This window comes from Argopecten irradians, chromosome 15 (genome assembly GCF_041381155.1).
Source record: "Argopecten irradians isolate NY chromosome 15, Ai_NY, whole genome shotgun sequence".
In the NCBI taxonomy this organism is placed as follows: domain Eukaryota; kingdom Metazoa; phylum Mollusca; class Bivalvia; order Pectinida; family Pectinidae; genus Argopecten; species Argopecten irradians.
Genome location: NC_091148.1, coordinates 12,440,185 through 12,467,973, shown reverse-complemented (window position 1 = coordinate 12,467,973; position 27,789 = coordinate 12,440,185). Strand labels below are relative to the sequence as shown.

Genomic DNA, 27,789 nt, shown 5'->3' with positions numbered 1-27,789 from the left:
ACATTAGAAAAGTCAGCATATGTGTCAATCATGTTCAAATTTATGTGTTTTCCGCAAAATTATATAACCTTTTCAAGCCCACTTTACGATAACGGCAAGATATATAAAACACGCATTTTTTGTACTAGATTCATATGGTAGTGTCCAGGGAAAAATTGTGCCAGTTACAATTTAATAACAATGCATAATATGTACATGGCATCAATAGTATCCGGTCTGTCCTGTGATACATTATCAGATTGGTAAAATTATCATCAACATCATAGATTCCATATTTGCATAGTGCATGACTTTAGGTTGTCGGCACAATAATTAGGTTACCGAAAAATTAAACAAATAAATTAATGTTTTAAATGCCAAATTAACAGGCAATTATATTGAAAGTCACCATTTTTGTATATTTCATTGATTTTCATTATATTTGCTACATGTCAGTCAAGAGAAGTATCTCGCAGTTCATGGTATATTCAATCAATTTATAATAGAGTTAATCTTGCCCTTTCCTTTTACGTTATGGTCCCCATAGTCTTTTTCGTTAATAGCTGAGCATGAGCTGTCTATAATATAGTTCCTCATCAGGAAAATTATCAGTGTTTAATTCACTCACACACTATAAATAATACATAAGAATCATTACCCGCACAGTTCAACATAGGTGAGGTAACACTATAGTATACATATGACCGGCCATACATGATACCCACATACGTTAGCTGAATATAAGCATGATCATAGTATTAAATCTGGTCAAAGCTATGTCTGTATGTTTTAAGTTTTGATATAATGTAGATTCACAAATTACTTCAGAATTCGTCAACCGAATATTAACAAGACTATATAAACTTTAACACCTTACATATTCTATTTTCATGGCTGACAGTGAATGTGACAAATTATATTTGTGATATTAAAACTGTTTGTTTGTTTTGTAATTATTTTAACGTCCCTTTTTAACACTTATGGTCATGTATGAAAGGGACAGCCACTCAATGTATGATGTGTGGGTGTGCTGCGTTTATATGTTGGTGTCGTGGAGCAATGTTTTGCGGATTCTGTGTATATTCCATGTTGAGTGCTTTTTGTATGAGTGGTGTGAACTGTTGCCCTTTTTTATAGATGCATAAATCACTGAAAAGTATGAGGCCGCTGAATACACCAAGGCTACACTCCCCATTGCCCCGTAATTGTGGATAGTGCACAGAAAAAGAACTGTTTATGTTGGATACCAAAGATGCGTATATTTATTTTCACAATTGTGAAGTGTGTGTTTGAGCAATGTAATTTATATCATTAAAGTCATAGTAGTATCATCTAAATTTTTAATGAATTCAGGAAAAGGCAGTAAAGTTGCTAGTTTTCAAATATATCTAATAACTATACAGTTATAATACAAAATTGACAAAAAAGATAAAATTCATTATCTTCTCTCTTTTCCACTCTCCGACTGTGATCTCAACAATAACTTAAACATAGATACAATCAATGAAACATTGGATTGAGTTTTGAATAAAAATTAAATAATGCTCAAAACATAATATGAATGGCCATGGAAACATTTCCAGTCCTCAGATTCTAAAAGACGATCTAATACAATCATGTATATATCATGAAGATATATATATACATATATATGCAGACAATTCTTTACAATCGATCACTATCTGTTTGTTTTTCCTAGTAGAAACTTTGCCTATTGACATAATGTTTTAATATCATAATTGTAACACCAGTAATATAATGGTGATAACTTGTCATAACAGTGACATCTTCAGCTTTACTTTTATCTGAACTCTAGAGATTCCAATTGATCATGTACAAACAAGAAATGGTTCGTTCAGTCAGGTCTTCAAATTTGCAAGACATGTAATATACATACAGGTTATAGATGTGACATCACAGGTAAGACATGTAACTATACTTTGTGACATCACAGGTAAGAATGTTAATTTACTTGTTGACAATCACAGGTGGGACACCACAATATACTTGTGGACAGGTAAGACAGTTAAAATACTTGTGACATCACAGGTAAGACATGTAACATATTGTGACTTCACTGGTAATGACATACAATATTAGTTGTGAACGTCAACATGTATCACACACTACATACTTGTGACGTCACAGGTAAGACACACAAATATACTTGTGACGTCACAGGTTAGACACACAATATACTTGTGACGTCACAGGTAAGAGACACAATTATACTTGTGTGACGTTACAGGTAAAGACACATAATATACTTGTGATGTCACAGGGTAAGACACACAATGTACTTGTGACGTCACAGGTAAGACACACAATATTACTTATGACCATTACACACATATATTCTTGTGTCATCACAGGTAAGGACACACAATATACTTGTGAAATCACATGTAAGAACATCCACAAGATACTGGTGACATCACAGGAAGAAACACGCTATATAATTGTGACATAAACAGAATAACACATGTAATTATGATAACCTGTGACGTCCCAAAGGTAAGACACATATCTTGTGAAGTTACTGGTATGACTTGTGACGTCACAGGTAAGAAACACACAATAATACTTGTGACATCACAGGTTAAGGACACACAATATACTTGTGGACACAGTAAGACACACAATATTCTTGTGACAAGACACAGACAACATATACTTGTGACATCACAGGTAAGACACACAATATACTTGTGACATCACAGGTAAGACATCACAATATACTTGTGACTTCACAAGTAAGACACACAATATTACTTGGGGACGTCACAGGTTAAGACACACAATATACTTGTGACGTTCAACAGGTAAGACACACAATATACTTGTGACATCACATGGTAAGACACACAATATACTTGTGACATCACAGGTAAGACACACAATATACTTGTTGACATTCACAGGGTAAGAACACACAGCTATACTACTTCATGTATGACACTCATTATCCATCAGGTAAGACACACAATATTCCTGATGACATCACAACTAACGACCACACAATATACTTGTGACATCACAGTAGGGGGGGGGGAGACACACAATATACTTGTGACATCACATGTAAGACAAACAAGATATTTGTGAAATCACAGGTAAAGACTCACAATATACTTGTGACATCACATGTAAGACACCACAATATGACTTGTGACATCACAGGTAAACAACGCAAATATAAATTTGTGACATAACATCTAACACATGTAATTATATACTTGTGACGTCACGGGTAATATAATATGACATCATACAATTATCTCCTTTGACAGAATGTCACATTCATGCCTTTAAATTTATGAGAAACTTGAGTAGTGTTGTAGTGTTCTATTTCACTACTGCCATAAAACGGTGATTTTCAAACAAAATATTTCCAACTTACACAATCAGAATATCTATCATTACTTACATGACCTACTAAATATTAACATAAAATAGTTGCTGTAACACAAAATAAGAACTTTACACGAAACCTCTAAATGTTTGAGTGTTTGATTTCACGTACATTACAGTTTACATTGTCTTCATTTATTTTTTTCTATATGTTTGATCTAGAACACTGATTAAGTTTCTGTTTTCTTTCTCCTTTCATACATTTCTCTGTGTAAACTTGTCCTTTCTTCAGTCTTTCACTCCTACGATCACTCAGACAGGCATACTGGAGTTATTGTCAATAAGTCCCTCCTGGGATGGACTACGATATCTAGCTGGCACCTACAAAACAACATTTCACAGCTCAAGTTTTTTTTATATATCAAACGTACAACACAACATTTCACATCTCAGGTTATTTATAAATAAAATCTACAACACAACATTTCACATCTCCTAGGGTATTTATAAATAAAATCTACAACAAGCAACATTGTCACTAATCTCTGGGTATTTATATATCAAACCTACAATCAAAGGTACGTGAAAGTAATGCTGAGAGCTTTAAGGCTGGTTTATAAAGTTTAATTTATGCAGCGTATTACAGGACAATAAGGACCAATTGAAAACATACGAAAATATCACTACAATCCCTACACCTTCAAAAAATGTTTTTCTTTTGAAAATAGTCCCTCAGACGTTGTTTTTTTTTTGAATATTCATAGTTTTATGCAGTTTGTAAAATCTCTTGGATATTGAAATAATTTATCTTGATAACTTATAGAAATGGTTTATTAATATTGTACAATCTGAAGTTCAGTGAAGCATTTGTAATTCTATTTGTTTTGGTACATGATCATGTGAAACATGACCATCAAAATGAACTTCATATTTTGGTAAAATATAAGAAGACAGCTGTGTAAAATTATAGGTAGACAGTAGTTTATGGCTCAGGAAAAATCAGAAAGTCTAAGTAAATCTCTAAGAACTAAAGTCAATGCATTATCAAAGAAAATGTCATATTTTGTGAACCTGGCTATGTTTTCTATTTCATATGTATTTGATGTTATAAGTCAGCTTTGATATCGGGTATTACATCACTGTAAGCATCTCCATCAAAAATGATTTGATACTGAAAATGTGAGTAATAAGTTAATTCATATCTTGTTAAAATTTGCAGCAGCTGTCTGATCAGTTACCATTAAGTACTATTAGAAATAATATCTCTTTCTACAGAGTACAGAATGTTCATAATTCTGTAATAGTCTAACAGCTCTTAATCAGCAAACTTTAACTACATTTTGTTTAATACATCCAAAATATTTTGGTCTAAACATTCTATAGACCCTTGATCTTAGTTTGTTTTTTAAACTATGGCTTACTATAATTCCCAAATGCATTTTGGTTACCATATCATAAAACAATGATGTACTGGTACTCTAGGATCATCTGATCATTTTCCCGATAAGCTATCATTTTTAACTATTGAATACTGGTATCATTGTAACATTTCTAATCAAACCCACAATAATCCATTGAAACATTCAATTGTAAAAAGATATTGAAATTCGCCAAAGTGATATAGTTTCCCAACCTCATGATAATATTTGGTAATATTTGATGAAATTAGTAATGAAATCAGGTTTGTAACAAAAGGAGTATCTTCCTAATATTAGACAAATTTGTTGTTAGCTTAAAAAGTACAGAAAACTTCTCCACGGGACAGCTCTGTATATATATTTAGTAAAGTCCCCATTCTCCTCTTTCACTATGAACAATAGGTCCTGAGGGAGACTGTATCACTCACCTGTTTTTTTTATGACAAGTAATGTTCGAATACAAGATCATTCATCTTGGTTCTTTTCTGAAGGAATTCAAATATTTTTAAAGATTTCTAATTTCCCTATTTGGTCCCGCCCACTTTTTTCTGCTCCAAGGGGTCAGGATAAAAAATTTATGTAAATTCTGTTTCCATTCACCCTAGAAGGTTTTCTGGCACAAATTTGGTTACAATTTATGTAAAGCTATTATAACTAGTAGAAATTTATAACAAGATAATGTTAATGGACGGACAGCTTGCTGCATCATGACATAAGCTCACTGGCCCTTTTGGCCACGTTAGCAAAAAATCAGAACAATATTGAAAAGTGCTGACGCAGTAATTCACATGTGACCTAAGCAGACTTTCAATTCTGTCCTGTTTTTCTTAGTTATATAAGACAATCTGACATAAGGGGTCACATCCAGATGACGTTTATAAATACCACGTAAATATCACATGCATTTTCTACACCTTGCTACATCAATTGAAAACGACACTTCATCCCAATTCAATATACTATTTATACAATTAGCTTTGTTGTGCTCTTGGGGCGAAATTACTATGTGCACGAAAATAACTCGTAAAAAAATGACAGATTTTTTCAAAATATTTCGTCCCCTGAAATTCACAGTCTAAGATTTGGCAGGCAGCAATTTCTTTGGCCATTTCCAAAGGTCTTATGGATATAACCCCTAATGGGATTTTTCTCTGATTCTCTTATCAAACCTAGTGATATTAAGGATCTGTAATTTTAATTCAGATTGTTGGTGATAAGAATACGGTAAATTTAACACAAACCTTAATTTGTTTGGCCTGATACACAGTGCTGAAGGAATGAGTGGCAGTTTCTGATAAATAATCTAGGTTAGCTTGAAGCAAGTGAAGTAAAGCAGTATATAGTATATAGCAGTACTGAATAGGTGTGCTGGACCTTAAAGCATCTGACAAGGATTGTTAAAAAAAGATCTTTACCAAAAGGCCAATGGTGACTATCTGAATCTGAATCTGAATTATCATCATATTTCTGCAAAGAAAAACATAATGAGTTGTTCTTACATAACAGTGAGTAATTATATAATGATTTTGTATCAAAAATATAAGTGGCGAAAGTGAAAATCTTTGTGATATTGCAAACTTTGAAACTATCTGTCTGAGAACATTTTTGAGCTTATATAGTTATGTTGTCCGTATGGAGCAAAATGTAGATTGAAAACACTCTATATATTTTTAGGAATCATAATCTGCCTGATATACCAGTTGATTTTGTCTATGGATATAGTATGTCATTAGTGTAAATATAACCCTGGAAGGATTTTCATTGGCTGGAACTTTATTGCGAAGTCAAGACAGAAACATTAACACAACTTCCAGAAAAACGACGTTCATGTCAGGATTTCATAGGACGGCGAGACAAATATGGCAGCCTCTGGATTTTTGTAATACATTTTGATGCGAAACCTGTCTGTAAAGTTTAATGTTTTTGTTTGTAAGGTCGCAAAAATAAAAAGGTTTCTTAAGTCTTGTGAAATTCATCTTAATATGAAATCATATATGAAACCTGTCTGGAAGTTAATTATAGTGTTATATCATTTTAAGGCTACAGCCAAATGTTAAATTACAGAGTGCTCTAAGACCTTGCCCAGCAATGTTAACATAAATTCTCATATTAAAAATGAGCATGCACTCATGTTAAGATCTTATATAACAATACACACAGATTAAGTGAGCTCGAATTTATAATAACCCAGCAATTATTATACAAGATCTTATTTACTATCACAGACAGATTAAGTGGAGCTCTAATTATAGTTATACTCACAAACTATATTCACAGAATGCTCACATATAATATAAGCTCAACCCATGTTAACAGACATTTACAGAGTGCTCACAGATAATCAAGCCCAGCATATGTTATCATTACAGAGTGCTCACAGATAATAAAGCCCAGCCATGTTAACATTACATTACAGAATGCTCACAGATAATAAAGCCCAGCCATGTTAACATTACAGAGTGCTCACAGATAATAAAACCCAGCAATGTTAACATTACATTACAGAATGCTCACAGACAATAAAGCCCAGCAATGTTAACATTACAGAGTGCTCACAGATAATAAAGCCCAGCCATGTTAACATTACAGAGGTGCTCACAGATAATGCTCACAGATAATACAAGCCCAGCCATGTTAACATTACAGAGTGCTCACAGATAATAAAGCCCAGCAATGTTAACATTACAGAGTGCTCACAGATAATAAAGCCCAGCCATGTTAACATTACAGAGTGCTCACACAGATAATAAAGCCCAGCAATGTTAACATTACAGAGTGCTCACAGATAATCAAGCCACAGCCCATGTTTAAACATTACAGAGGTGCTCACAGATAATAAAGCCCAGCCTTGTTTAGTACATTACAGAGTGCTCACAGACAAAGTAAAGCCCAGCCATGTTAACATTTACAGAGTGCTCACAGACAATAAAGCCCAGCCATGTTAACAGTTACAGAGTGCTCACAGATAATAAAGCCCAGCCATGTTAACAGAAATGCTCACAGATAATACAAGCTCAAGCCTTTTACAGTAGTGCTCACAGACAATAAAGCCCAGCCATGTTAACATTACATTACAGAATGCTCATAGACAATAAAGCCCCGCAATGTTAACATTACAGAGTGCTCACAGATAATAAAGCCCAGCCATGTTAACATTACAGACTGTGCTCACGGAGATAATAAAGCCCAGCCATGTTAAACATTACAGGACATTACAGATGCTCACAGATAATAAAGCCCAGCCATGTTAACATTACAGAGTGCTCACAGATAATAAGCCTGCCAAGTTAACGTGCTCACAGATAATCAAGCCCAGCCATGTTTAACATTACAGAGTGCTCACAGATAATAAAGCCCAGCAAATGTTAACATTACATTTACAGAGTGCTCACAGTTAATAAAGCCCAGCCATGTTTTACATATTACAGAGTGCTCACAGATAAATAAAATCCCCAGCCATGTTTAACATTACAGAGTGCTCACAGATAATCAAGCCCAACCTTGCCACATTATCATTACAGAGTGCTCACAGATAATAAAGCCCAGCACATGAGATAAATCCCACAATTAACAGAGTGGCTCACAGTTAATAATGCCCAGCCATGTTTACATTGCAGAGTGCTCACAGATAAATAAAGCCCAGCAATGTTAACATTACAGAGTGCTCACAGATAAAAAAGCCCCAGCCATGTTAACATTACAGAGTGCTCACAGAAAATTAAAGCCCAGCCAATGTTAACATTACATTACAGAGAGCTCATCCTTCATGACAATAAAGCCCACCCAGCCCATGTTAACATTACAGAGAGCTCACAGATAATAAAAGCCCAAGCCATGTTAACATTACAGAGTGCTCACAGATAATCAAGCCCAGCAATAGCCAGCCATTTTACATTACAGAGTAGCTCACACAGATAATAAAACCCAGCCATGTTAACATTACAGAGTGCTCACAGACAATAAAGCCCCAGCCCTTGGTTAACATTACAGACTAGTGCTCACAGATTAATAAAGCCCAGCAATGTTAACATTACCGTACAGAGTGCTCACAGATAATAAAGCCTAGACCAATGTTAACATTACAGAGTGCTCACAGATAATTCAAAGCCCAGCCATGTTAACCATTACAGAGTGGCTCACAAATTATTAAAAGATCCTAGCCATTTTAAACAATTACACGAAGTGCTCACAAACAATCAAGCCCCAGCCAATGTTAACATATTACATTACAGCTTGCTCACCAGTATATAATCAATGCTTTCCAGCCATGTTAACGATTACAGAGTGCTCACAGAATCAATAAAGCCCAGCAATGTTAACATTACAGAGTTGCTCACAGACAATCAAGCCCAGCAATGTTAACATTACAGATTGCTCACAACATTAAAGCCCAGTATGTCTAACATTACATCATGGCCAGCTTCACATACAATCCTCCCCCAACTTTAAAGTAATCCTTAGAACATTTAATTCCCCATAGAAAACCATTACACAACTTACAATAATTCAAATAAAAACTTTTTCCTTGTTAACATTTCAGATTGCTCAAAATAAATAAGAAGCCCAGCCAATGTTTTATTTCAGGAGTGTTCATGAAATTGGACCCAGATGTTTAAACATTTGCTGCATAATAAAGCCCAGCCATGTGAACATCAAAGTGCTGAACACACAAATCTATTAAATAGACTGTTTCCCTTAATTTCTCACGATAATCCGCCCAGGCATGTGCTCCGCTTACTAAGGAACGTCTGTAGCAGGTAAAAATGATAAATTTTCCCAGCCAATTAACATACCAGAGTTAGTTTTGCATGCGCCATTATAAAGCCCATGTAAACATTTTACATTACCAAGAGTGCGACGAATAAAGTAAAGAGCCATGTGTATAACATTTTTTTAAATGGAATAAAGCTGAAACACAAATTTTGAAATTTCATTACTTACAGAGCTCACATCAAATCAGCCAATAATCAAGTCCCGGTTATTTTTAACTCAAGATTGCTCATGCGCAGAGGCCACTCATGTTTAAATTCCCTACTCAAAGTTACTTTACGCAATACCAAGCCCAGCAATTTTATACTTTACAAATGCTCAGTGATCAACTGAGGCTGGAATCTGTCTAAGCTGACATATCAATGTTAACATTTGATAGATATAAACCCACCTCTGCCATTACAGGACATAAACATAAAAACCCCAGCGAATGTTAACTTACAGGAGTGACCTCAAGAAAACAATCTCGTTAATATTGTATAAACTGAGTGGCTATACAGAACAATAAAGCCCAGGACTGTGCTGATGGTCACAAATATGTGGATATCATACAGGGAACTGTCAGTCACTGAAAATAAAGCCCAGCAATAACATTGAGATTGTCAGTCACAGATAACAAAGCCCATACATGTTAACATTACAGAGTGCTCACAGTCTGAAAATATAAGCCCAGGGAATGTCTGTCTGAAGATATACAGACATCACAGTGAACTGTCAGTCCAGCAAATATACAACATAGCAGTTACAACTGTGTCTCTTAATATATACAAAATAACATGTACATGTGGGAGCTGAGTCATATACAACATATAGGGAGAATGCTCAGTCAGAAATAAAGCCCAACTCATACTGGACCTCATAAACAGAACTCTGTCTGAAATAAACCCATCATAGTTGACCTTACATACAGGGAGTGTATCAGTCTGTTAATAATATAAATATAGCCATGTTAACATTACAGGAAACTGTCAGTCCCTGATAATATATACAACATACAGGAAACTGTCAGTCTGTTAATATACAACATACAGGAACTGTCAGTCTGATAATAACAACATACAGAACTGTCAATTTCTGGATATGTACAACATCACACTGCAGGGATAAAAGCCCTGAAAATGTTAACAACATACAGCAATGCTCACTGATCTGATAATAAAGCAACATACAGGGAACTGTCTTTCTGGTATATAACAACATACATGAAAAGTCCTGTCCCCTGATACATGTATACAACATACATGAACTGTACAGAATGATAATAAATACAACATACAGGAACTGTCAGTCATAATCATATACAACATACAGGGAACTGCTCTTTCTGGATATATACAACATACAATGTTAACTTCAGAGTCTGGAAAATACAAGATACAGTGAACTGTCAGTCTGATAATATACAACATACAAAACTGTCAGTCATGTTAACATATATACAACATACAGGGAAATGTCAGTCTGATAATATACAAACATACAGGGAAATGACAGTCTGATAAAAACAACATACAGGGAACTGTCAGTCCTGTCTGAAAAATATACAACATACTGCAGGGAACTGTCAGTCTGATTATATACAACATACAGGGAAATGTCAGTCTGATAATATACAACATACAGTGAACTGTCAGTCTGAAAATATACAACATACATGGAAATGTCAGTGTCTGATAATAATACAACATACAGGGAACATCAGTCTGATTATATACAACATACAGGAAATGTCAGTCTGATGATATACAACATACAGGAACTGTCAGTCTGATTATATACAACATACAGGGAAATGTCAGTCTGAAATATACAACATACAGTGAACTGTCAGTCTGGATATATACAACATACAAGAAACTGTCTAGTCTGATAAATATATATAACATACAGGATAAAATGTCAGTCTGAAAAAAATATACACATACCGGGAAATGTCAGTCTGAAAATATAAATATACAAATCATAGTGGACTTCATAAAGGGAGCTGCCAGTAATAAAGAGGCTAGGGCTGTTAACATACAAGTGCTCACAGATAAGCGAACCACGATATCATTGTGATGTTAACAACAGCTGAGTGCTAATATGTATTGCAATAATTTGACCTTAACATATGTGGTGTCTATTTTTACAGATGCTCACATTCCATAATAAAACCACTGTTCCTGTTACACTATACAAACAAACAATGCTACATGTAATGAACTGTTACATGTTTGATAATCGTTTGTTGAGTACATAAAAATGCTCCAATGTGAGGTTCTTGTTTTACAAATGCTGGAGAAAAAGCTAGGCTGCAGACAATGCAAACTAATAATTACAGATTTAATAAACATGAGAGTGTCTGCAAATATTAACATATCAATTTTGAACCTACAAGTTATGATAAACAAATTTACATGTTAAATTACAGAGTGTCCTGGAAAAATTAGCTTATGATCGTGATTTAACTTCAAAGAGTGCTGATCGGTTTAAATTTGCAGTGTTGTTTTGAATCCTGTAGGAATTCGAAAAATTACAGTGGACGATGAAGTCTGAACTGTTTTAGCTGGCAAAAACCCTGCACCCATGTAATAACTGGGCCTTAAATGTGTTAGATAATATCCAGTATGTTGATTACAGAGGCTGAGCGAATCACTTGATAATAAAATTTCAGAAACTGTTAACCTAAAACCATATGTGTTTATATTCAACATCGTGCAAATGTTAACATGAATACAGTGAACCTTATACAAGTTACAAACATTTGACCGACATCAGAATGGAATGAAAACAAAAGGGATACCTAACATTATGGAGTGCTAAATATCAACAGAAAGGAAAATAAATACAATTGCTGGTTTAGTTTTAATGACAGACATTTTAATTATATCAAATCAATGAAATTATTATACTAGAAAAAATATCGTAAAAATCCGGTATAGGTAGACTGAATCGTGGTATAATATTTTTTGGCAATGCATTACAATACCCCCAATTTACCGGTTAACCACGGTAGCCCTAGTCGAGGCAATAGCCAAGAATGAAATCAGGTCGTGATCTTACCTTATATTGGTCGTGTTTCGTCCAGTCGAGGGCGTAGCCAAGAATCAACAGGACAGTGATAGCCATATATAGCACTAGTGTAAATAGGGTCAGGTTAAAAAACTTTCTCACCTGTTAAAAATAAATGCATTAATCATTTAGCAACATAGTATATCTAATGTAAAAGCTGGCCTTCCTCCACCCTCATAGCCAGATGTAGAACTATAAACTATAGCTAAGGTACATGTACTAAGAAGGTATGTCTCAAGAAGTTCTTAACACAGCTAAGGTACATGTAATAAGACGATATGTCTCAAGAAGTTCTTAACACGGCTAAGGTACATGTAATAAGAAGGTACAGTTGGGAGCAAGCTAAACTTGGTAGTGAAGTGCACTTGAGTGCACAAGTAAAGTTAACTCCGGTTCACTAGCTAGTGCACTAGAGTTAACATCGTAGTGCACTAGAGTTAACATCGTAGTGCACTAGAGTTAACAACGTAGTGCACTAGAGTTAACACTGTAGTGCACTAGAGTTCACATCGTAGTGCACAAGATAAATGAGCCTGATACTCCTACTTATTGCATAAATTGTACATGTACAATCTTTCATGTATATATATTTCATTGAATGGTTTTAAATATCTTTTAATTATTTCAGATGGATTACCAAATGTACTCTGTATTTAAAAAGTAGCATAACTAAGAACTGAGTATATATATGTAAATAATTAATTTATTAAATAAAATGGTTACTTTTATTGGTGTGCATTATACATTATATATAGGTTTCATCTGAGTAATTTAGCCTAATATCTCAAGAGGTTCTTAACATAGAGATTAACGACCATGTATGTTTGGTTCAAATTGATAGGCTTTTTTATCAGTCTTTACAGATAACAGATTGATAAGTAAGAAAAATCTGTGTTGGAACATTTGTATCAGAGCCTGGATTATCTCCAGCCTGCATCTGAACATTTCTATCAGTGCCTGGATTATCTCCAGCCTACATCTGAACATTTCTATCAGAGCCTGGATTATCTCCAGCCTACATCTGAACATTTCTATCAGAGCCTGGATTACTCTCCAGCCTACATCTGAACAATACTATCAGAGCCTGGACTATAATTACCTACACAAAAGGGAATGTTCTATCAGAGCCTGGATTATCTCCAGCCTACATCTGAACATTTCTATCAGAGCCTGGATTATCTCCATATACAACATCTTAACATTTCTATCAGAGCCTGGATTATCTCCAGCCTACATCTAAACATTTCTATCAGAGCCTGGATATCTCCAGCCTACATCTGAACTTTTCTATCAGAGCCTGGATTATCTCCAGCCTACATCAAAAAAACATTTCTATCAGAGCCTGGATTATCTCCAGCCTACATCTAAACATTTCTATCAGAGCCTGGATTATCTCCAGCCTACATCTGAACATTTCTATCAGAGCCTGGATTATCTCCAGCCTACATCTGAACATTTCTATCAGAGCCTGGATTATCTCCAGCCTACATCTGAACATTTCTATCAGAGCCTGGATTATCTCCAGCCTACATCTGAACATTTCTATCAGAGCCTGGATTATCTCCAGCCTACATCATAAAACATGTCTATCAGAGCCTGGATTATCTCCAGCCTACATCTAAACATTTCTATCAGAGCCTGGAGTATCTCCAGCCTACATCTGAACAATTCTATCAGAGCCTGGACTATCTCCACCCTACATTTGAACACTTCTATCAGAGCCTGGATTATCTCCAGCCTACACCTGAACATTTCTATCAGAGCCTGGATTATCTCCAGCCTACACCTGAACATTTCTATCAGAGCCTGGATTATCTCCAGCCTACACCTGAACATTTCTATCAGAGCCTGGATTATCTCCAGCCTACATCTGAACATTTCTATCAGTGCCTGGATTATCTCCAGCCTACACCTGAACATTTCTATCAGAGCCTGGATTATCTCCAGCCTACATCTGAACATTTCTCTACTATTGCTGTTCAGATCTAAGATGATAAGTGTATTTGCTATATACTTACAGAAGTGGGACGTCGACTGATGGAGGATCTATTAGCACTTCCTGTCAATATCATCTGAAACTAAAAAGTGCCAAGGCCACTCATAGATGCTGTGAATTAATTTATGATATATATGAAGTTTTTTCAAAGAACAATAAGTTTGAATAACTTATTATCCTGAAAAAAACTGTAATAATTTAATATTTCTAAAGGTTTTTTGAAATAACGATTTAACAGCAATGAAACCAGAAAACACAAAATACATGATATGTAGTATATGTTTTCTAATAAAACCGTTCAGTAATCTGAGTATCATTTTTTTTATAAATTTTAATTATTAAGCCTAAATTATCAATTCATCATCAATGGCTCTTCAAAGACAAAAAAATAATAAGTGAACATTTTCGTATCTTGATATCCACTTAACATTGAATATTTTTCGGAAAAATATAACATTAGAAATATCACCATTTTGAGCCGGATTATGTTTTGGTTTCCTTTTTAGAAAACTAACATGGGTTGCTTTGACTACTTTTGACTAATAAATCATAGCCAGACTTTTGCCTAAATCTGAAAGGTACATATTTCTACGTATATCACTATTTCTTCAAAAGAACGCTAGCCGTTAACACTATCAAGAAAACTTCATGTAATGTATCGGACTTTAGCAAGTCTTCGTAAGCCAAACAGTAACTGGTTGGCGAGATATTATCGTGCAGAACATTTATTTCTATCAAGTAAAGGGTACATTATTTGGTTACTTATAACAGTCTATAATTTCTTTTGAATTCATAAGAATGCTAACATCAAGAAAACTCCCTGCAATACATCGGACTTTAGAAAGTCTAATCTGGATTGCATCTCCAGCCTCATAAGGCTACCGTACATTACACAGTAATATAAGTTTATTTTCTACTTTAAGTTGCCCGTACATAAATGAACAGATCTATATTATCATTACATTTTGTAATTTTATGTCATAGATTTGGATTATCTCCCCTACTAATCTGAACATATACTTACAGAAGTGGGACGTCGACTGATGGAGGATCTTATAGCAGCACTTCCTGTCAATATCATCTGAAACAAAACAAAACTCAAGTCTAAAGCAATGCAATTAAAGACCCCTTTAAACCCTGCCCCTCAGGCACCCAGTGGGTCAGCCCCTACTATTTTCAGTCCAAACCCCATAAGGATATGCTACCAGGCAAATTTTGTTAAATTCCAACCAGCAGTTATGAAAATTTGATTGTTGATGGATGGACGGATGCCACGGTATCGCATAAGCTCAACTTAGTCCTTAATATATACCTACATGTAATTACTGTACTCACGAAAAAATGCATGAATATATCTAATTACTGTACAAACAATTTTTTTTTATAAATATATAACTAATTACTGTACTCACAAAAAATCCTGCTAGTAGTCCAGCTCCATAACAGTTGTCTTTACCCAAGTGTAGATTTGCTGGAGAATCGGGATACTCCACAAGAGGGATAACAAATAACTCTAATGTACCTGTAATAAACAAGTTGAACAACATCTATCAGTGAATGTTATCAAACATTAATTTAAAGGGACCTGGACCTAAATAAACCATGTAAATTTGAGTAAAATACACATCTAAGACGTATCAGATACCTTACTAAAATACACATCTAAGACGTATCAGATACCTTACTAAGTAATATAAATCACGTGTGCAAATGTTTCAAATAAAATAATTATAGTGGAAATTCCATCTTTCTGTAATTTGAACCGGCCCGGTCGTATTTTGTAGACTGAGTGTGATAAAAAAAGTAGTGTTGAACTTTAGTGACCTCCCACAATGCACTGCACAAATTAAATGAATTTAAACAAAATGGTGTGTCAAAAACGTGGGTGAAGCGAACACAAACGAATTGCGATAGAAAACAGAGTATACGTCAAGAGTCAGTAACGTGCGCAACTAGGAAAGTAGGAATATATAAATGGATCGCTGAAATGCAAGAGACGGGAGCAACTTCCTACTTTATACTTGCGTGATGTACATGTTTGGAATAAGTCAAGAACCTCCCTTCGCGGTGCCCCGTCGAATGAAGTCTCATTTGACTTTTGACTTATCATTCTTACGCTAAATACAATTTTTTTTAATGCAAATATTAATGAATATGGCTTAAACTTCATTTGTCAACCATCGTAAATTAGAAAATAAATGTGGAAAACTAATATTCCTTGTCATGTCATGAAATTTGTTGTTCATTATAACCCGTTTTTCGGTCAGCTTTTGTTTTTGTTCAAAAAATAGAATATGACAGTCTATTTTTATCATTTTTGGGATAGGTATTCCGAATGTTTTCCTGTCATTTTAAATAACCAATCATTGTAATAACATATTCAATATACATCTGAACACCATATCTTAGCATACAGAACAACTTATTTAAGGTTCATGTCCCTTTAAATGGTTGCACTTAGCTGAATATAATCTACAGTGGAACTCAGTTAATACGAACTCGAAGGGACCAGGATAAAAGTTCGAGTTATCCGAGTGTTCGAATTAAGCGAGTTCTCATGTCTACTGACTATCTCTTTACTTGGTATTTAAAGACCAGTTCCATGTCGTAAAACGATCTGAAAAAGTCAAAATTGCCGATAGTAATTGCAAAATTATAACAAGAAAACCAAGATATATATTTTGAAATACTGTTCAACGGCAGATTTATGAAAAATAAATCAGCATTTTCGGCGACCTCGTTGTCCAAAAAATCTCATTTCGAGTTATAAGAACATTTTATGTATGGTTTTTGTCATACAAACCCAAAATTTACTTTGTATTATCCGAGTTCTTCGAGTTTTCCGAATTCGAATTATACGAGTTCTTAAAACGTTTGGTTTGATTAGTTTAACGTCCTATTAACAGCCAGGGTAATTTAAGGATGTACCAGGTTTGTTGGTGGAGGAAAGCCGGAGTAGAAGGAGAAAAACCACCAACCAGCGGTCAGTACCTGGCAACTGCCCCACATGGGATTCGAACTCGCGACACAGAGGTGGAGGGCATGTGGTAACATGTTGGTACATATTAACCACTCGGCCACCGCGGCCCCCGTTCTTAAAACAAAGATAAAGAGGGAATTCAGTCTGGACCGTTGAAGTACTTCGTATTAGCTGGGTTGTCAAATTATCCGCGTTCGTATCAACCAAGTTCCACTGTATTTAATGTAACTCAATTAGCTATCAAAGTTTTGGGATCTCGAAACCTCTGTATTACTATTGCATACAGTCACTTTCTAGCTTTGCAAGCTCTTGAATGAATTTCTCTTGAGCTCAATCTGTAAAGCGATAGACCAAAGTCTGGGTTAATGGGGTTAAGCCCAGCTGGCGGTGGCACACTTTTCTTGCCCAGCTAAACTCAAGATCTGTATATAGTGTGATATTTATTTTATTTGTTTTTTTTTTTATTACAAAAGATATTATCATAAGGAATCTGCATTTGAACTTATTATGATGTATTTTACCCAGTATAGCGGTAATGAAGCCGTTACATAGCTGTACCACCCCGATAATGGTCGGCCATGTTTTCAGATGCAAATCTCCAGCGTGTGTAGAATCAGAATTCAGAGAAACTTCGTCCAATTCTCCGTCGTCATCATTATCTTCTTCCTCTAGTGTTTCGATCAAGTCCGAGTTTACTGCTGGTGCAAGGTTGTGTCTCACCATGACTGCTCGCTCCAATGAGACGCGCTACGCGCTGAAAACGTGTGTATAACTATTTATTCCTAATATTAATCTTTTGATAAGAATGTAATTTTGTGTTCCAATTTAAAATATACAGTCCTCTAAAACACTACTCGACCCCCTGAAACATCATAGTACTCTCATAACATGGGAGACCACTAGTTAACTTATTATTTTTTTAATTATAAAACCAGGCTCCAAGCTCATGAAACAGTCGAAGGTTAAGCTTAGCGAATCACAAATGACGCTACAAAAAGTTACATACATTTGCATTATATGTCCTTTTGTATTGGCTAATAAGCAAAAACTTAAGTCTGAGACTGTTTCATGATCCTTCGACCAGATGTTATTTTGTTGACAACATTATGTTTTGAAGGTTTCTCATTTTGCTAAACATCCAACATTATTTGTTTGAATGCTCTGCAATTTATGTAATCAGGAGTCCAGTACTTGTCGAGAGGCGAGTCCTGTAAATCACTTGTGAACTGATCTACATCAAAATTGATAAATATAAATGCTTACATCTGCATATACAATTGTTGATTTTTTACCAATGCTAACCTTAACTTTAATTTTGTAGTTATATGCCGTAATTAATCTATCTACCAGTGAAGTTGTGACTTGAAATCTAAGTTATCAATGCTTAACTGTTCGTCATTGTCATACAAACTGAAAACACGAATATGAACTCTATTTTAAATTGTAATCAGATTTAGATCATACCAGTTCCATCGAGACCATCGTAACAAAATAACTCCATTGCAACCCTAGATACTGATTAAAGCACGTCTTACCTCAGAACACCATCAAAATATCCGTGAGTCGGCCTCAAGTGGACGTTCTGTCACCAGTCACATGCGTTTCCTGTTTTCATTTTTTGAACGCGGTTGACACCCTAACTTCCGCTTCCGGTCGCAAAATACTTTTAAGCTTTCTAATTTTTTAACTAATTCTGAACGATTTCTGAAAATTGTCTCTTTTGAGTGAAAACATAAGTATCAAACAGACCAATATGTCTTATCTAAGCTACCGAGATTTGTCTATAAACCTTATTTTTAGAAAAAGTTCAAATTTGGTTTTGAGATTTCCCCAACTTCCGGCGTCAATGGTTACCCTAATATTTATGTTCCGGTTTTAGTTTCGTCTGTATGAAATTTTGTATGTGTGTGCAAGGGACCGTGTATTCCATTACCACTCCATGCCAAAACAGTGATTGGACTCGGATGCGTGAGTATACTGATTGAAGAATTTATTTAGAGAATCAGATCAGTAAACCTAGCTATCTACATGACAAATGTAAATTTTCCTGAAAATAAAAACAACACTGACAGCTGAACACTGAACAGTCGAAGCAAGTGCTCTTAGACAGGTAAAATTATGATATCAATATGATCATCACCTAAGTTATTTCGTAAGCGACACATTGGCTGAGTTAATGACAAGTGTGCATGGGACCACAGGAGTTTGACGTTCTGTCAATGATACATAGTACATATATAAAAACATAGGGGTATTTTTTATATACATGTATGTATACTATATATCATTGACAGAACGTCAAACTCCTGTAATGGGACATATTATATGGTTTGCAAAGTTAATGAATTTTAGTTCTGACTGTCCGTGTAAACAACAAATAAGCAGGGCGATTGAAAACTATTGAATGTACAGCATGGCATATATTTACAAGTATCTCACACGATAAGTTAATCAAGAGGATGATGGTAATTATAAAAGTTGATTTATTTCTATCAACTATGGAGGATATCGACTTTCTTATATATGTTTAGGTATTAACAATTGAACAATTTCCCGGAATATATTGAAGTTAATTACAGTTATATTATACCCATGATGTCGGATCTGGTTAATTGTACGCATTATAGTATTTTGGTTCATCTGACATCATGTTATAGGTGATTTAAGTGGACAGCAAACAATGATGGAATAATTGATGAAAGTCTATGATTTATCAACAAATAAACTATTTCGAAAGGATTCCAATAGGCAATTTATATTGGTTTTTTTTTGCAAAATATTTATTTTCAAATTTCTCATGTGAGCTTTTCTATTGCTCATATGCTTTGTAAAGCTCATATGGTTTTGGTAGCTCACATGGTACTACCTCAAAGCTCATGTGAGCCATGTAAGCTTTTTACCTCATTTGCCTGTTAAAATTCACGTAAGAAGCTCATGTGCAAAATTATGTTAGTTTTCATGGTAGTTTCTCACATGAAGCTCATGAGCTCTTGGGTAGCAGAATTCTGTATGGGTAGGTATACCTTTGATTTTTCTAAGTTTAGATATTGCTCACATGGTCTGCTAGCTTTCCAAAAATCATGTGAGCTTTTGTTAGTTTTCAGAAAGCTCATGTGCAAATCAGATGAGCTTTTCAAGAGCTAACCTCAGCTCACATGGCTCACCTAATTTGCATAGGATTCTAACATCATTCTTATGTGAAGCTCATGTGCTGCTCATGAGCTTCTCATGAGCTTTGGTTAGCTTTTTCTGTACGGTAATCCAAGATCAAAGTTTGAACTAACTATTAGAATTTAAGGCATAAATTTGAAGAATGGAAAGAAAATAAAATTTAAGAATTGTTCTCAATCATCTGGGTTTATGAAGTCATGGACAAAAAGTAGAACTACATTCAATCATCTGGGTTTATGAAGTCATGGACAAAAAGTAGAACTACATTTTTCATAGATGTGAAGCGTCTCTGAATAGGAATGCATATATTTCCATCCGTTTTTTATCTACGTATATGAACTTCATAAACCCAAAAGATATTGAAAATAATGTGTTATCATTTAATTTGTATAATTCAGTTATGTACTAACTAGGCATTATTTTTTATGTTTTTATTTTTTTTTTTTGTAAATCAAATTCAGTTATGACACATTGATAATTTAGTCAATAGTTTAGTTTGGCAACTTCTTGTAAAAATGTTCTGTGTGTATGATCAGAGTTTGCGTTTATACCGTCTCCATATTATTTTTGAGCACAGAAAATGAAAAAGGACCCCATTTTTAACTGAACTCCATTTAAATTATATTTAAAAGGACTCTGTTTTATCTGAAGATGGTTCCATTTATGGTACACCCAGCGCAAACCCTAATGAGGTCATAATACTCAATGTACAATGTTTCCAGACTGAGACTACGAAAAAATAACCTCTAACTTCTAACTGATACAAATTGGTGTACAATGTATATAACTTATCAAATTAAATTGTAATTAAAATAATTGTAGTATTATATAAGGTCTTATTTAAGATCTGAAAATACATGAAATATTACAATAATCTGCAATTAGGAATTTAATCTAATCAACAAAAAATGTATCTATACTCATAAACAAATTTGTTTATATAATATTATCAGCATTATTCCCATTAAACTTTACATGTGTCTCTTTCTAATAAAAAAAAATTGTAATATGATATACTAATGTATCCAATGAGAATAGGCAACATACATCAGTATATATATATACTAATATATATATAATATAACCCTACTATATAGCCTCGACTATTAAATTGTATATGATGATACTATCATATATCCGATAGAAAATAGAAAGCATATAATCAGTATATATATAATAATGTATATACCCTACTATTAAATGTAATATGATATACTAAATATATCCATATAATAGCTAGCTATATATCTATACTAATATATCCAATATAATAGTATATATATAATATAGTATAATACCCTACTCCCAATAGCCAGTATGTTATACACAGTCAATTTACACAGCTTGCTAGGTTATTTTGATGTAGGAGAATATTGTGTATATAGTGAATATTGAAGCAGTGGAGGTACAGGTGAAGCTTAAAATTGAGTTTATTTTCACCAGACCATTTAAAGATCAGCTGCAAAACGATATCACATGATTCCATTCTGGCCTTGAAATGACTGAGTTACATATTTTAACTTTAAATACTACAGGGATGTAATTATCTAAAATGTCAATTAGTCTTACTAAAGCTGGATACTTGGTAAATAACTGGATTTGAGTGTCACGTGTGTATTGGGCTGATCACAGGTAAATAGATAAGATCAGATAATTTGTGTTTCTATAGAATTGACTGGTGCCAATGATCTACACTTCCTGAAATAGAGCCGTGATATTCTAACTCCTTAATTACAACACAGGCAAAGTCTATGACGAAAAAAGATATGTTAAAACTAGAAATGAATGATATACAAGTCAGATTTAAGGTACCTGGTAAACGAAAGGTGTTTTGAGAGCGTTATATAATTAGCTTACCAAAAGCTGGGTTTAAGATTTTAAATAGTTAGTGTTTTACTAAATTCTAAAAAAACAGCCATTGAAATCAGCTATGAAACTTAAACAAATGGTTTACAAAATCTTCCATATAGTTCATTGTTATAACCATGATATGTGAATATGCTATGGGGCTGTGCATGTGTGGTTAATTTAATATATATACCCTACACCATAGAACATGTAGTCACACCTGTATATAGAGGTCACCCTACACTCTAGAACATATTTAAGGTGTCCAGTACTGACCATATGTTGATGGTTTTTCTTTTGGTACTCTGCACTTCATCCACCTGCTAAATCTGGCACATCCTTAAATGACACTGTCTGTTTTGGGATAAATATAAAAAAAAATGTGTCAAAAAATTAATTACCAGACATAAAATTGTGATAATGGTGAATGGTCAAGGCTTGACCAGTGTATGTCTGGATACAGTTCTGTCTGAGTTTGGCCAGTCCATGCTCATATCACCTTAATTTAGGACCTGTCAATCATATAGAGTGATGTTTGAGCTCAGCCTTGTAAATACTTTGTGTATCATCAATTGTCTGATATCTTTAAATTGACAATATGATCCCAGCATGCTTTATTTATCTGTCTTTATGTGGCCTTTAACATTTACCCATATAAGTAACATACACTACCCACTACCAGGGTAAGTTTCTACCCTATATTAATTTGTGTACACAAGTGTCAGCCTGAAGGTTACTGATACTTACAAAGTTTATTTACTTTGGCTGGTGACTTGTAAGGATTTTAACTACACACTACTGTATATAACAAAGTTAGTAGGTTTTCTCACGTACATACAGTTAAATGTGTGTTTATGCAGGTTTACAGCCAGTTTGGAATTATGTCTTAACTGACAGAAGAGACGTGTAGATGCGGCAGTTGAAGCATTTATTCCTTTTTGTCATTTAGCGTTAAGTTTTTATATCTCACTGGTATATTTTGTCTTTTTGAAAGTTTTTTTTTTCTGCTGAAAAGTAAAACAAAACAGTTTAATATTTGTATGACCTGAAGAAGAATTCAGTGTTAAAACCCTAGTTGGAGCTTCACATTCAATCAGTTATAGATATTATGGAAGCGTTAAAGATACAGTATCAAATTCTGTCAAATTTCTGATGATGGAGTTAAAAATTTATAAAGATGAAGTTTAAAAAAAAAGAAATAAAAATTGCAGGATTTTTTTTTTATTATAATGGTTATTAACAGAAATGAAAATGATTTGGCTAAAAACAATGATGTACGGTTTGTGTTATCTGTATATTTCCAGAGGAGCAGAATGCCTCAGCCTGCTCTACAGGATCCACGGTCGTACATCAAGGCCCAGCGACTACCACTGCCTTCTCATGTCGGGTCGAAGATCGAAACGCGAGGCACCAGCGACTACCGGGCTGCCTCACCCATGCGGATCGAAGTTAGAAATGAGAACTATTTCCGGCGACTCCAACAGATGAGAACCATGGGATTTAATGCTGTGAAGCATGAGGCCTACATTGGAATCGGTGATCCTTTCTACCTGGACGAGAAAAAACTGATTCTAAATGCGCTGGGACAGTTGGAGGAGGTAACTTAACAAACTGTTATCTCGGTTCTTACAATGTTTTTAGATTTAGTATTATTATCTAAAATTATATTTGTTACACAAAGATACATATTTTTTTTTATATCAGACCCAGTTTACAAGAGTAAAAGTACTCACTTTCCAGAAAGAATCTGCATTGCTATATGTATTCTGACCTTTCTCCCACCAAAATATTTGAAACATTATAATAGTAATTCAGGCAATTATAAAGAAGATTGTGAGAACAATGAACTGGGTGTTATGTTCTCACTTGAGGTACTATAGCTAATAACTTACTGCCAAATTTCTCACATTGACAGTGACTATAGAATTACAGAAAAAGAAAACAACTCTAAGGAGAAAAAGTAACATCAGTGATTTAGATTTGGTGAGGAAGGGCTGGGTAGGGGTCTAGTGAATTTGGTGAAGAGGGGCTGGGTAGGGGTTTGGTGAATTTTGTGAAGAGGGGCTGGGTAGGGGTCTGGTGAATTGGTGAAGAGGGCTGGGAAGGGGTTGGTGAATTTGGTGAGGAGGGGCTGGGTAGGGGTCTAGTGAATTGGTGAAGAGGGGCTGGGTAGGGGTTCTAGTGAATGTGGTGAAGAGGGGCTGGGTAGGGTTCTGGTGAATATGGTGAGGAGGGGCTGGGTAGGGGTTTGGTGTAATTTTGTGAAGAGGGGCTGGGTAGGGTCTGGTGAATTTGGTGAAGAGGGGGCTGGGTAGGGGTCTGGTGAATTTGGTGAGGAGGGGCTGGGTAGGGGTTCTGGTGAATATGGTGAGGTGGGGTAGGGGTCTGGTGATACGGGTCTGGTGAATTTGGTGAAGAGAGGCTGGGTAGGGGTCTGGGTGAATTTGGTGAGGAGGGGCTGGGTAGGGGTCTGGTGAATTTGGTGAGGAGGGGCTGGGTAGGGGTCCAGTGAATTTGGTGAAGAGGGGCTGGGTAGGGGTCTGGTGAATTTGGTGAAGAGGGGCTGGGTAGGGGTCTGGTGAATTTGGTGAGGAGGGGCTGGGTAGGCGTCTAGTGAATTTGGTGAAGAGGGGGCTGGGAAGGGGTCTGGTGAATTTGGTGAGGAGGGGCTGGGTAGGGGTTTGGTGAATTTGGTGAAGAGGGGCTGGGTAGGGGTCTGGTGAATTTGGTGAGGAGGGGCTGGGTAGGGGTCTGGTGAATTTGGTGAGGGGGGCTGGGAGGGGTCTGGTGAATTTGGTGAAGAGGGGCTGGGTAGGGTCTGGTGAATTTGGTGAGGAGGGGCTGGGTAGGGGTCTGGTGAATTTGGTGAGGAGGGGCTGGGTAGGGGTCTGGTGAATTTGGTGAGGAGGGGCTGGGTAGGGGTCTGGTGAATTTGGTGAGGAGGGGCTGGGTAGGGGTTTGGTGAATTTGGTGAGGAGGGGCTGGGTAGGGGTCTGGTGAATTTGGTGAAGAGGGGCTGGGAAGGGGTCTGGTGAATTTGGTGAGGAGGGGCTGGGTAGGGGTCTGGTGAATATGGTGAGGGGGGCTGGATACGGGTCTGGTGAATTTGGTGAAGAGGGGCTGGGTAGGGGTTTGGTGAATTTGGTGAGGAGGGGCTGGGTAGGGGTCTGGTGAATTTGGTGAGGAGGGGCTGGGTAGGGGTCTGGTGAATTTGGTGAAGAGGGGCTGGGTAGGGGTCTGGTGAATTTGGTGAGGAGGGGCTGGGTAGGGGTCTGGTGAATTTGGTGAGGAGGGGCTGGGTAGGGGTCTGGTGAATTTGGTGAGGAGGGGCTGGGTAGGGGTCTGGTGAATTTGGTGAGGAGGGGCTGGGTAGGGGTCTGGTGAATTTGGTGAGGAGGGGCTGGGTAGGGGTCTGGTGAATTTGGTGAGGAGGGGCTGGGTAGGGGTTTGGGGAATTTGGTGAGGAGGGGCTGGACACAGGTCTGGTGAATTTGGTGAGGAGGGGCTGGATACGGGTCTGGTGAATTTGTTGAGAAGGGCTGGATACAGGTCTGGTGAATTCGGTAAGGAGGGGCTGGGTAGGGGTTTGGTGAATTTGGGGAAGAGGGCTGGGTAGGGGTCTGGTGAATTTGGTGAGGAGGGGCTGGATACGGGTCTGGTGAATTTGGTGAAGAGGGGCTGGATATGGGTTTGGTGAATTTGGTGAGGAGGGGCTGGGTAGGGGTTTGGTGAATCTGGTGGATTGTTCAAGATAGATATGGAGTCAGTATTCTGTGTCAAAATTCTACTCCAATTGAAAAAAATGCAAATTGTTTAGGATAGAGATCTCTCCCTTCGTTTATTAGAGGATCTGACAACACATTCCACAAGGGGTCATGTTCAGGTGACCTTTATACTACTTCAGATTAGGTGCATTTTCTACACATTAATAGCTATACTGCCATTTTGTCCCATTATACATACATGTAGCTTTGTTGTGCTCTTTGATAAGATGACTAAGTATATGGAAATTATTCTTACAGTTTTCAAATTATTTTTAAGAAATTCACTTCCAAGTTTCTGGAAACCGCAATTTGATTGCATGCATAGCCAATTTGAAAGGTCACCAGAACATGACCCCTAATGATTCTTTATTAAATGGCATAAAATAAGGATCTGTATTTTAATCAGAAAAGAATAACAAGTAACTTATGCTTGCTTAATTTAGTTACACTGTATGTTAGGTTTTTTTCACTATCTTGCAAAATGGTTTTTTGAAAATCAAATGAAATACAAAAAAAAAAAAAAAAAAACTGTGAACACATACTTGGAAGATTTTAGTGGTAGATGTTTTAAGAATATGGTTTCACTAGAGAAAGTGGTTGTTATGCAGTGGTACAGTGATGTAGACATGTACTTGTGTTGCTGCCAATACGGCCCAGGTACTTAATCTGTCTGACCATGTGTTTTATATACATTACAGGTAGGATTTAGATAACACAGGTGAAATGTCTCCTTAGTCGTGTCAATTTTCACACCTGTATTACAACGAAATCAATAACACATACTTAAATCTTTAAACCTACTGATAATGATATTGGGATCTTTAAATGAAAATCTATTTTCCCCTGATATTGAATAGTCATTGAACCGTTTTAACCAGCATTCAAATAGAGATCTTGGCCTTACATAGGATGTAATGCTGGAATTAAAAAATGAATAAAAAATCAAATACATGTGAAATGAGATTTGAAAGTAGCAATTCAGCTTTATTACAATTGAAATTTTATGGTCATTTTAACTTTGAATAATTTTATATGAATCTATGGTAAGTCTGGATTGTACATCAAATATTTCAATTTAATGGTGAGAAAGCGTCAGAATCTCCTCAATCCGACCTATGTTGTCTGAACTCAGGGCTTTTTTCAACATGATTTGTGGCCGAAAATTGGCCCCATTCCCCATGGCAAAACCTCTAAATTTTTCCCAATTTAAGCCTTAAATTTCCCAAAATCAAAATTTCTTGAAAACTATCCAAAAAAAAGTGCATAACCTTAGTTGGTTAAAACTTAAAATATTTGTGAATTGGCTTCAGAAAAGTACATAAACTACATTGGAAATAAAAAAATCTTGTTTGTTATGCTTTATTTCATATTTCATAATTTTTCACAAATCCTGATTTTGTTGCACATTTTCCCAAGTTCAAAGCCACAGGCCCCATTCCCAAAGCAGTGAGAAAAAGCCCT

At 35.7% G+C, this 27,789-nt stretch overlaps 2 protein-coding genes across 7 annotated transcripts in view; one reads left to right on the top strand and one right to left on the bottom strand.

Annotated features, from left to right (window-relative positions):
• Positions 1–11,040: 11,040 nt before the first annotated feature.
• LOC138308587 (uncharacterized) lies at positions 11,041–19,210 on the bottom strand. Its single transcript, XM_069249633.1, has 7 exons — positions 19,081–19,210; positions 18,067–18,299; positions 15,978–16,087; positions 15,590–15,646; positions 12,561–12,671; positions 11,337–11,350; positions 11,041–11,050 (listed from the first exon to the last, which is right to left on the bottom strand). The coding sequence occupies exons 2-7, from the start codon at positions 18,266–18,268 to the stop codon at positions 11,041–11,043; spliced, it is 504 nt and encodes a 167-aa protein (XP_069105734.1). The 5' UTR covers positions 18,269–18,299; positions 19,081–19,210.
• Positions 19,211–19,375: 165 nt separating this feature from the next.
• LOC138309492 (coiled-coil domain-containing protein 60-like) overlaps positions 19,376–27,789 on the top strand; it is a 43,513-nt gene continuing 35,099 nt past the window's right edge. For 5 of the 6 annotated variants that reach the window (XM_069250705.1, XM_069250704.1, XM_069250700.1 and 2 more), the window contains exons 1-2: positions 19,376–19,513; positions 23,869–24,162. In XM_069250705.1, coding sequence (XP_069106806.1) covers positions 23,878–24,162 — 285 coding nt within the window. In that variant the 5' untranslated portion in view covers positions 19,376–19,513; positions 23,869–23,877. The other variant, XM_069250702.1, reaches the window with a different exon arrangement.